We start from the raw sequence: 12,192 nt of genomic DNA on the forward strand, positions 1-12,192 counted from the left end.
ATTTTCTCCTTTTTTTTTTTCCTGACTTCCTGACTGAAATGTTTGTTTCATACTTTCTGGTGATTACGTTGACCCTGAGCCTATGAAGTGTCTCCTGAGTACCTCTTGGTGCATTCCAGGTGATTTATATGTAGCACTTCCTTCGTTTGTTTAGTTCTAAATATTTTGTCTTTATTTTTGTTTCAGAGATGAAATAACAAGCAGTTTGTCAGGAAAATAAATTTTGCACACCATGTTTTTCCCTCCTTCATCCAAATTGGGGAACTTTTCCCCATTAAATAATGATATTGCTTTGATTCTTATGAATATGGTACGAGTGACTTCTATTTCTGCGTAGACATTTAAATCATGGTGCTTATTGTCATGACAACCAAAACTACACAATTTAACGAAATATCTAAGACAAAACCTGCTTTCTAAATAATTCTCCTTCTGCTTCATTTCGTTACCAAAACACCCATATGTGTAATGATTTCCTAAAGAGCTAAGAACCTTTTCTCTGTAATTGCACATTTGCTTTTCATTTTTTTGTGAGATACTTTTTTTTCAACTAGAAGGATCCAGAGAAATAAAAAATATGAGAGGCTTACCAAAGTAGATGTATATTATATTACTCAAAAATTAAATATTACATAATAAATACAAAATGATGGTTAAAAATTTACCACCCTTATTATAAAAATTACCACGTACCATGGACACAATAATGGTTAAATATAAATATTAATCATGATAATGTGATAAACTGTTTCAAGAATAGTGCAGCTTATTGAACCAGTGAAGAGCTACGTATTTTTCCCCTAAGTGCACGTTTTTAGGCGATGGGAGGAAAAAAAGAGATTTCTTTCAGATCTATGAGAATATGGCATTTTTAGTATCCAACAGTAGTGTTTTTCCTTTTTGATAATGGCTGTTATGCGATTTGCAAATATTATTTGAGAGTCAAATAGATTCAGTATAGTGTGTAAGAAATTCAGTGATTTATAAGGCTACTACAAACCCGCGAGCATTCCTCTCTAGCTCTTTCTTGAGCCAAGAGCGCAGAGGCTAAAGCTTGTGTATTTTATACAAAGGATAAAATTCATCGCATTGCTGGCCGTGCCCACACTCTTGTTTCATTTCTCACTGGGGAAATGCATTTGGCCTCTTTTCAACCCCCTGATACCCTGCCCTGCTGGATAGAGTTAACCAAATCTGTATTTATTATGCTCCTCTGTGCCTGTCATTTGAGTGTAGTGGCAGTTCTGCCAAAATAAATAACGCCGCCGTGCAGCTCAGAGATGAGAGGAGGGTGTCCCATTCTGGGTCTTGGTGACCCTGCCGCTCCCTGAAGAAAACACCACGAAGGAAATGTCAGTCCCACAATTTAAATCTTGTTTGCCTTTTCCTAATATAATTTTCTCATCGAGAAGGATGGGCTTTTCAACGAAAGGACATTTTTAGTTTTTGTTAGCTGCACGCTTTTAACTTTTCTCTCTTCACGTACAGTCTTATTAAAAATACATTTTCCAAGCAGACGGGAGAAGTGGGGGAGGTGCATTTATTGTGGTTATTGTTTGCTGGATGTTACCTGTAAGCGAGCCAGGCTTTGAGCTGGAGATTATTACATTTAATATTGACATTGGCATGAGGAAGGAATTATTGTCTCCCCTCTTCAGATAGGGAAACCGGAGTTCAGAGAGGTTTAGTAATTGGCCCAAGTCACACAGCCAGGAAGAAGTGGTCGATTTGGAGTATGAACCCCACTATGTCAGACTTGACACCTGAGTTTTTCCAAAAATGTCTCCCACATGGAAATGGTCAGAAAATGATTTTAAAAAGCATAGTTTTAAAGCTACCTTAAAAAAATATAAATGGTTTCTTTATTTCCCTCCAAAATTATTATTTAAAGTTTAACATATCTATATATCGACATGGCCCTGAGGGTGCGATTGTCCTCTGTTCTTCGTATCTGCGTCTCTAGCAGCCGGCAGAGTGCTTTGCAAACGTAGGTGCTCAGTACCTATCCATTCAAAAGGTGGGTGAGCTAATGAAGTAGTTCGAAGCCACTCTCAAGTGAGGCAGTGTTGCTAGATTGCAAAAGTGGCCCCAACTGCTCGTTCTCTGCATCCATGCCCTGTCCAATACAGCTCTGACGCTTCTCTGATCAAGAGTTTAGGTCCGTTTTCACTTCCTTCGAATCTGAGCTGCCCTCGTGACTTGCTGTAGCTGAGAGAATACAGCAAAAATGATGGTGTGCCAGCTCTAAGGCCTCGCACTAGTCTAAGGTCCCGGTCATTGCCACTCGCGCATAAGCCCGGGCTCTCCTGCGGACAGTGAGAGGCACTGTTAGCCAGCCAACAGCCGGCCAACCCCAAGGCATTGAGCGGAGGAGGTTATCCTGCACCTGCCAACACCCCCGCCAGGCCACCCACACTGACAAAAGGACTTAGAACCATAATAAGTACTTCATGTTTTTGGGCGCTGAGTTTTGGGGTGGCTGGTTACCCAGCAATATCCACTTGCTACAAGTCACTATCTCCTTAATTTAACTTTGAGCCACAAGTCGTGAGCACATATACTTGAAGGTGATTGCTGGAAAGACAGGTGTCCATTTCATAGGTGGTCGGAGGGATTCTGAGATGATCTCCCATCCCAGTACTTTCACACTCTGTCTCCATCATCTTCTGGGGGGCAGTAAAGTCACAAACCTTTGGGTAATAAGAATTTATGATTTTCAAACCTTGCTATTAAATTGCAAAGGTATCCTGAAATGCTCTTTAAAATCTTAAATAGCAGAAGCCTCATAAAAAGGGGAGGAGGGCGGTGTATTCAAAGAGAATTCTTATGAAGGGAGAAAAGGAACCCTATTAAGAAAAGCATGATCGTTTTACAGTTGTGTAGCAAATCAGCAGGGTGTATACCTTAAACTGACACAATGTTGTATGTAATTAAATCTTAGTGAAGCTGGCGAAAAAAAAGAAAAGCGTGATCACTGAAAAATGAAACGGCACTTTTTACTGTAGTTTACAACTAGTGGGTTGAAATGTTATGTAGATCTCATGTTTTGTGTATGTGTATGTATGTTCAAGTACATGGTAGTTAATTTATGAATACAGCAAATTTACCTTTTAGCTGTGTTTTCATTTTTTAAAAGGGTGATAGAAATCAAGAGATCTGGATTTCTATTCTGCGCCTGACACAACATTAATGAAATTGTTAGTAAGACCTTTATGTCTCGTGAATGTTAATTTTCTCAGCCTCTGAAACTGTGATGGTCGCATTTCATTTACCTACAAATGGAGCCTTGGCTCATCTCTCTGGCTTGGTTTTGCTTTCAGGACCCGTGAGTCTGTGATTCCTGGTCAGGGTATTTTGGAAGATGTCAGTCGCATCCAGATACCTGGTGGCTCACTGCTTTATGCCCGGGGGTGAACTCTGAGTCAGCCCCCTCCAACACAGGTTATGCTGAAATGCGTCAGAGTCAATGGATCCTTGAGTCTTAGTAGAACTGGTAGTACCACTATTAATAGGTGAAATTTAAAGGCTGCAGATCAGATCACACCTGCAAATTCTCACAACCATGCCTGGATTAGTTCAGCTCTTCCAGTGGCTCTAGCCTAACAAGACCAGGCTCCAGAGAAGGTCAGGAACTCCAGGGAGGGTCAAGACTTTTGCCTGTGTTGCAGGCCTCATCCACAAGTATTTGTGGCAACGCATGGCTGGCTTTCTCTGCAGAACAGTGTGTGCCTGCTAGCACTTGCCCACCCGTTCACATAGGGCATTCACGTAGGGGGCACTCCCCTCCCCATAATTAGTAATCATCCCTTTTCGAAAGATCACAGAAAGTGCAGATGAAGTACTTTGATGGCATTCTGAAAACTACTCCCACCCAACTTACCTGGATTACCCACCCCTATGGAATCCTGCCTTTACTCTGCCTTCCAAACCAGACCCACCCAATTGGGTTTTATACCTTTTGAGTTTCCCTGCGTCTATCCAGAGCATCCCCCGCCTGACCTTGGCCACATACCTTGACTCACAATCTCCCCTGTGAACCTCGGGCTTGTCTAAAGCCAAAACGTGACCTTCAGATACACCTTCAGAGTTCACTCTTCTTCCAAGCCTGTCCTCTACCTGATGCCTCCTTTGGGTCAGGTGGCGTGGATCTCCCAAACACCCGGGGTCAACCTGATCTGACTTCTGAATCCTGCTGTTGTATTTCGTCTTGCAGTCATCTACCAACTGACACAGACCAAAAGGAAAGGAGACATATCTGCTTGATATGAGACTGAAATATACATTTCCTGGGAAAGACACATAAGCTACGGAATTCCCGCATCTCTGTATAGGTTTTTATTTTGACAGTTGACAGTTTACAAAAGGTCGTTCAAAAGCGATGATACAGGGTCCTAGGTTGGAGGCATATGGAGGTAGCACCGCTTGTTATTGTTTGGCGTATAGAGTATGGTTGGTCCCTGACTTTGAAACAGCAAGGATAATGCGCAAGTAACCTACAGCTGAGTTGATTTCACGTCGTTGCTTTGTTTCTCTTCTTTGAAAACCTTTCAGGCACGGTGTGCTTCTCTGGTTGATGTGTCCCTGAAGGAGCTCCGTCGCCCCTCCTTACACCTACATACATCAGTAACACGGAACCTCCCTCTAGCTTCTCTCTGACTCACTTATCCAGAGAGTTGGTTGAACACAAGAACTTACTTCTCTTTATTTTTGTTGGAGGGACTAAGGGCACTAGTCTGAAGGCATCCCCAAGAAATACAACTCTGCTTTCGAAGAGTCAGCAGACATGGGAGGACGTTAGATACAAATCTCAGACACACATGGAAACGATAGCGGCATAAACGCTGCTGTGATTATATTCAACTGCTAGAAGAATGTATTTCCATCTCAACCTCAGGGTCCCTCAGACATCTTGCTTGTAATTTTCTTGCCTACTCGTGTCTTTATATTAATAAATGAAGCTTGAGCCGCTTGTGGGAGCCAAGGCCAACCATAGGAAGGGTCCCTATTCCAACATCATGGCGGACGGGGCAGTACCAAAGCAAGCATGCATTTGAGTGCCTCTGAGTTAACAAATATTCAGCCCCAGGTCTCTCTGTCCCTGTGCATAGCTGTGATCCTAGCGAGCGTACCATTTTCTTACTGTTTTATTGAGGGTTAACAAGGCTGAAGTGCACATATTCTGTAGAGTTCAGCGATGTTACACATGCAACCTGGCATATCCCCCCCCCCCGCCCCACAGAGCTAGATGTGGACTCTTCCTCTGCCCACTGGTTTACGTCTGGCTTCCTTTGCTGAATGTTCCTTATGTGAGATGCATCTACAACGTTGAGTGCAGCCGTAACCCATCCTTATTCTACTTCCGAGTAGTGTTCTTTTGTAAAAACGTGCGTGGACATACCACTAATTAGTTCCGTATTCAATTACTGATGGACACTTTGGTTGTCTCCAGTTTTGGGCTCTGTAGATAAGAAGCCATGTATGTTTCCATGCATGACTTCTAGGGGACAGGCACTCATTACCCCGGATACCCGCCCGGAGTGGGATTTCTGGGTCATTCAGTAGATGTGCGTTAAGCTTTAGTAGACGAGGTCAAACCATGTTCCAAATTTCAGATCTAAGCTGTGACCAGCATCGTGTGAGGGTTCCAGTTGCTCCACGTCCCGTACATACAGCTTTGCATCTGGATTTTTTCACTGTGGTAACTATTTATCCATATTTCTATCTAATCTTCATAACTATTGCTTTTAATAACCACAGAATACTTAGGAGGAGCAATGATGTCATACATTAGTTAAATGGTCTGCATTATTCTCAAATGAGGGTTATTTCAGACTAGGGAGGTAAGAGTTCATATAAACTAAATATCATTTGTGGTTTGAAAGAAGTAAAGTATGTGGTAGGTTATTCTTGTTTCTAAAGATGCTTTTGTTAACAATACACGTGTGTGTGTGTGTGTGTGTGTGTGTGTATCTCACTGTTTTAAAAGCAGCTTGTAGTGAATGAGGACATAGGTTTATTAAAAGTACTAAGTATTGGTGCTTTTCAGCTGTGAGTTGTAGCTTTCACTGATAGGAAGGGTTTAAGTGATTTTTTTGATTATTTGTGCTCTTACTACCCCTAGAAAGGGCTCCCTTCCTGGTTTCTCTGTAGGTCAGAACTAGCTTTGTTTATAAGACCAGCAATTGGAAGTGGCTTTATATGATACTGCATCAATAAAACATTAGCTCTGGTTTTCACCCTCATGCCAGGATTTCTGTGCACATCAGGCTAATTAGCTACAGTTTTCACTTCAAGGGCTCTCCAGTTTTTAACTTCCTAACTTGTATTTCCAGTGGGGGGAAAAATACAAAGGAGGACGGGTTTAAGAACAACGTTGGTATGCATGATGCCGTAGGACAGTTGGACGCAGAGGGCTGCTTTGGTAACCACTAGCCCCACCTGTCACCCAGCTTCTAATGAAACTTGTCAGCAACTGCAGACTTCTTCCCTAATTTCTGAGGTGTTTTCAGAAAATGGTAAGTCTCAGGTACTTTCTTCCGTCGAAGAATAAAAGGCAGGAACTTCTGAAAATACGCAATCCTGGAGCCACGTCTCCATCCCAAGTCCCTCTAAGACTAGAGAAGACCCTTGCAGAGTCAGATAAGCTGTGTGGGCAGAGGTAGCCACCGTGCGCTTTGCCGATTACAAACAAAGCTTATTTTAACCAAATTCTTCAGCGTATTGGTAGTAGAGCTTGCAAACGCCATAGCATAGCCCAACTTCTCCAGGGACGTTGCACCACTAACCTCTGCGCAAGGCCATCTGGTCCCCAGGGCAGTGTGTCTGGACAGCCAGATTGCTCAAGTCTGGAATGCTTTTATATTTCACTCTTACCCCATCTGGAGTCTGACCCGTCAACGATCAGCCAAAGAGGCTGATTCAGCTCTGGCTCCATCTGAGAGTTTTGTGCCAAACAGGATTCAGCTCTTCCCTAGACTGACTTTTAGTTACTTAGTTCATCTCCCTGCCTGGGGACGATCGAGGACAAAACCTGATGTGTGCAAATCCCCGGACCTCTCTGTCCAAATAAAATGAGTTCATCCACGTTCCAAAGTGGACAGTCTCTTTGATTCAGACTTTCCCCTTTCTCATACCCACAAACCTGGAAGGCAAATCAAAACGAGGCAGATGCCTTGGCATTTAACATTTTGTCTGATATAGAAGGTGGTGTATTTTACTAATGAGTTAATGTGGGTTAGCGTTTTGTTAACCATCAGGAAAGCCCTCAGGAGAATTCTAAGGCAGAATTTGAACTAAAACAGATCATCTTATTAATATGTTAATTTTGCCTAATGGATTGAATCCCGGTTCATCTGATGACCTCTGTCTGCTCCTCCGTCCTAGAAATTGGATGTTGAGTTAAATGCCTGTGTAATATGAGTCAAGAGAGCAGGAAGAGGAATGCCAGAATGCGCATTTTGCTGGCTACAGGTTCTTAGAACCCTCCTGCCAAGGCTGCCATCGCCATGACAGTCACATATTTCACTCAATCATAAAAGATGAAATAGATTTTTGAAAAAAACGAACACCTTATATCTGTCAGTAGTTGCAAAAATAATCGTTAAAATGCATTAAACCTGCATTAAATGTTTTCCTGACAATGGTTTTTCCTTTCTTCCCATCTTTTCCTCTTTAAATTTTTATTTTGTAACCAAATGTAGTTTGGAATCCAGTGTGTATGAAATGTGAAAAAATCATTTAAAAGGAGTGTTCTTTCAACCAAATATATGCTACTCTAAATTAGTAATTAATTTACTGTCCCCAACCTAAACCAGAATCTTTCAACATTTTACTCACCCACGCACAGCTGGCTAGCCTCAGCATCCTCTGCTGGTCCACACGAAGCCACAATCCTCATGAGAAAGGGAAGGACATATGTCATGAGATCCTGCCACACATAGCTCTTCTCCTTACCCCTGACCTCTGTCAGTGTTGTGGGCTGTCACTACAGGACCCCTGCTGCCAAGGCAGCTGGGAACCAGGCAGGGGAACTGGGTCTAAGGGCCTGAGAGGGAGGTCCTGGTACACGCTGGCAGGAGCATTCATGCTTTGGACCAGCACTTGGCCTTCAGGAAGCCCCTCTGCTCCCTCTGGACTCCTCGGGTCCCTGCTGCACCTCCCGTCCCTGGAAAACCAGACACTTGTCTCTACCGTCTCAGCGGGGCTCCACTTTCCTCTTTCTGCCCTGAAGCTTAGGGTTGTCCTTCCTCCACCAACTCAGAAAATGCCCAACATGTGTTTAGCCATGTATGTTTTAAATAAAGGCTAAAGATGGAGAGTGCTATAATACCCACTACAGAACATTTTAAAAATTAATAAATCACCGCTAGGTCTACCATTCGAGACATTTCCAGGTCCTCTTCTCGGGCTGACTGCACTTCTGTCTAAGTCTTCTGGATGTGTAATTGGGGTTATTTATACAGAATTTATAAATTGATTTCTATTAACTTGACAGTTTCTCTAAATTAACCCGTCCTAGGATGGATGCTGTTTAATTAATTGTGTCTTTAGTGTTGGGTATTTGTTATTTTTTTGTTGTTTTACTATAATTAAGATAACAATGAACATCGTTATTCATGTCTTTAATTGCATTTCTGATAATTGCCTTAGTATAGGTTCCTGCTTATGGAAGTCCTGGTGCAAATGATATGAATATTTCAAAGCTTTGTGCCACATAAGCATGTTGTTTTTTAAGAAGGCTCTACCAATTTCAACTGCCAACAAAAGTGTATGGGGATGTCTTTCCCATCATAATTTTTGAAAGTTTATTTCTTTTGCAATTTTCATGAGATTGACATTTTAATATGCCTATTAGCCATTTATATTTCTACTCTTAGCCACCCTCTGTATTTCTATAGCAAGTTTAAACAACTGTTTTTAAAAGCAGCTTTCAGTGATTGGAGACACACTGTGTACCAGCTATTATCCTAGAACTTTCTTTACATTACTTCTAATTGTAGCAAATATCTAGGTGGATGCATGTGACTTGTTATCTCAGTTTTATAAATGATGAAACTGCAGCTCAGAAAATTTAAGTAACTTGCCCAAAGTTATCCAACTAAAAAGTGTTTCAATCAGGATTCCTACCAAGACGGAACAACTCCAGAACTTGACAGGCTTCATCACTAGACTCCTACAAGTGAAACGATGCAGCTCATTACATGGAAAACACACACACACACACACAACAGAGCAACAAATCAGCCTAACCCTCAGCACCATGGTTCCCACCGAGTGAACAGCATTCCCGGTGTCTTTTTGTGCACATTATAAAGATGGTGGGATGGGGAGAGGCGTGGATGGGTGGAAGATGATGTATGGCTGGACACATAGTCTAGTAGACTGAGAAAAATCTATGAAAATGAAGGAGACAATGCGTTTTTAAATAATACTTACCTCTAACAGAACTTAATTTTATTTTGACAGTTTATCCTGCAAAAGAATTTCGTCTTTGCATAATCATGTTTTTGAATATTTTCTTTTGACGTTTCCCAGAACTGAAAGCAGAAAAAACATGATCACATTGGTTTTCCTGTGCGTGTTTACAGTTTCTGGTTCTAACATTTGGCTCTCTAATCCATGTAGACTTTATTTGGGCACACAGGGTGAGACACAAAGCTGACTTTATTTTTTTCTTCTAAAATACTGAATCGATTACCTAGAGACATCCAATGAATGCTTCTTTCCTCCCCTCACTGACTTACACTCTTTGCCATGTGACGTTTATATCAAGGGCTTTTAAAATGCTCTTTCCTACTTATGACGTTCATATTTTGTACCATCTACAACAAATAATCTTAGAGAAAGGATATCACAGAATCATTAGCTTGCCTTTTTCTAGAGAAAAAAGTGGCCATGTAAGTGACAAATTATAGCCCCTAATGTATTGTGATTACATCCTGCTTGTGAAAACACAATATAGGTACAAAAAGGGAGTTGGTGGCCAAGGGGGTCTGCAGTTTGGATACATCAAATTGAGTGGAAACAACAGCAAAACATCTGCACCAGCAGGGAGACTGGTAATGAAACAACGAGCACCATCGTGATGAGGAATTGTCGCTTCCACTGGCAGAAAATGCAGACAGCAGTCCTCCTGATGACGCGCTAGACCAGAGACATGGCAGGGGTGGGGTGACCAGCGTTCCAGAATCATCTGGGGCTTTCTTTGCAAGAAGCACCTCGTGCACACACCCCCGTGCCGCTCCCATATCCCCACAGAATCCAGGTTGTCAGGGTTCCCGGGTCACATGAGGTTTCATTCCTCCTTTCCTCACTTACTGTGTGTGTTCCGACATCTGTGATTTGACCATCCAAGACTGTAGCAAATTCCAAGAGCGATAGTTTACATGGAAGAGAGAAGTCGTCACTTAGATAGATGTCGCACCCGAGTTTCATGATCTTCGTTGTTCTGTATTTATAGGGCCTCCTTTAGGAAAGTCATAATTTTTGGAGTGGCTCAAACTGATCTATCAAAAAACATGCACGTGGCTTAATTGTAACTTGACTTGTATTGTACTTATGTGTAATGGAGAAATGGCTTGATTTACTGCTGGTGAGACCCACTTAACAGGTCGGTCCAAATTCCTTCAGAGAAAGCAGGTCTATTTGAAGGAGACAGACAGAGAGGCTTTCAGAGAAGTAAATATTAAACTACCCATATATCATTACATTTTATACTTAGAAATCAGTGCATTTTTGTTAATGAGTTTGTGTTTGAATCAAAGCATTAAAAGAACACTTTTTCTTCCTAATTTTCAGTTTTCCACCAGATTAAGATAATCATTTGTGTTTTTACTTCAAGTTGCCAGTGACACGCTATGTGGCTGGATTTCTCCAACCTAAAGTAGCAGTGGGAAGCGTTAAGGAAGCCTGTTCACTGTGTCCTCTTTCATTTCAGCTCGCAGACATGGGATATTGGAATATTGGACATCTTTGGTTTTGAAGAATTTCAAAAGAATGAATTTGAACAAGTAAGTGGGTTTCTTTTGAAATTTTGTTAACTTGAATGGTTTTTTCAACTAATAAGTTATCTCTCTTTAATTCAGTAAAGGCTATTTGCACTGTTTCTTGGGAATATGTAATTAAAATAAGGAAATAAGGACTCTGCAGTCCTGTTTTAAAGTAATGTTCCTGGTTTGTTGACATAGTCATCATTTTTATGTGGTCTTGTAAACTGGCATAATCCTTTTTTTTTTAAAACAGAGGCACTTGTTTTAAAAGATGGCGTTAGATGAAACCAGAGTTGTGCTTATGGAAATGCCATTTCAGCAGGGTCAGAGACTCGGAGGGTGTCTATTTGAAATCAGTTTGAAGGTCTTTAGAAACTCCAGCCAAAAACCAGGATGGAAATACTTTCTCATGCTAAATGTTCTTATTTGTAGTTTCAACTTTACGTGACATGCGTACATATGACTATGGCCAACTCATAAAAGTACTTTACAGAGGTGTTGATTATTTTTAATCTATTTACAATTTAGGGCACTTGTAAAAGCACTAAATTCTTTAGGTATCAATAATATAGTACAAATAGTTTAATCGAATTAAGTATATCTAAAAATTAAGTGTTAAGGGTAGAAATAAAAGTTGCTTTAGCAGAGAAGGAAAACTAAACCTGTAAGATGGTACAGGTGGGAGGAGAGAAAACCATGCTGCATTAAATTACACGAAGAATTTCAAGTATGCAGTGTTCAGAGTGGTTACTGGCACTGGGTAAGGGATTAAATAGAATGAGGTTGAAACCCAGTTCTGCGACTTGTACTAGCAGAGCTGTCCTGGCCAAGATGAAGAATCTGTAATGAGCTTTGGTTCCTTATCTGTAAAATCAAGATGGTAATAGACCTATGGAGCTGTGAGAGTGAACAAGATGACTGTTATAGAGGTTCTGGTGTCATTTTCCAGCTCACTGTACACATGTAAGAAATGGTGGGTAGCTACCTTCGCTGCTGTCAATGGGAACACCTGAAAACCTTTTCAGATTTGGCCTTTTTTCCTCTAAAAAAGTGGTTCAGGGTCCTCTGAGTAGATCTTAATCATGCCGACTCACTTAATCTAGGGTGAATCATCGTGAATCATTTCTCTACAAAACTTTACAGGAAATCTCGCCTAAAATAAGAACAATGAGACCGGAGATTTCTTCTCCCTTCATGATGCTGT

General features: G+C 41.3%; 1 protein-coding gene across 1 annotated transcript in view; it reads left to right on the top strand.

Moving 5' to 3' along the window:
* The window catches only part of MYO16 (myosin XVI), a 151,931-nt gene that overhangs the window by 24,330 nt on the left and 115,409 nt on the right, over nucleotides 1-12,192 (top strand). Inside the window, exon 8 of the mRNA XM_073795051.1 lies at nucleotides 10,937-11,009. Coding sequence (XP_073651152.1) covers nucleotides 10,937-11,009 — 73 coding nt within the window. The remainder of the gene's footprint in view (nucleotides 1-10,936; nucleotides 11,010-12,192) is intronic.

This window comes from Tursiops truncatus, chromosome 18 (assembly GCF_011762595.2).
Source record: "Tursiops truncatus isolate mTurTru1 chromosome 18, mTurTru1.mat.Y, whole genome shotgun sequence".
NCBI classification, from domain to species: Eukaryota; Metazoa; Chordata; class Mammalia; order Artiodactyla; family Delphinidae; genus Tursiops; species Tursiops truncatus.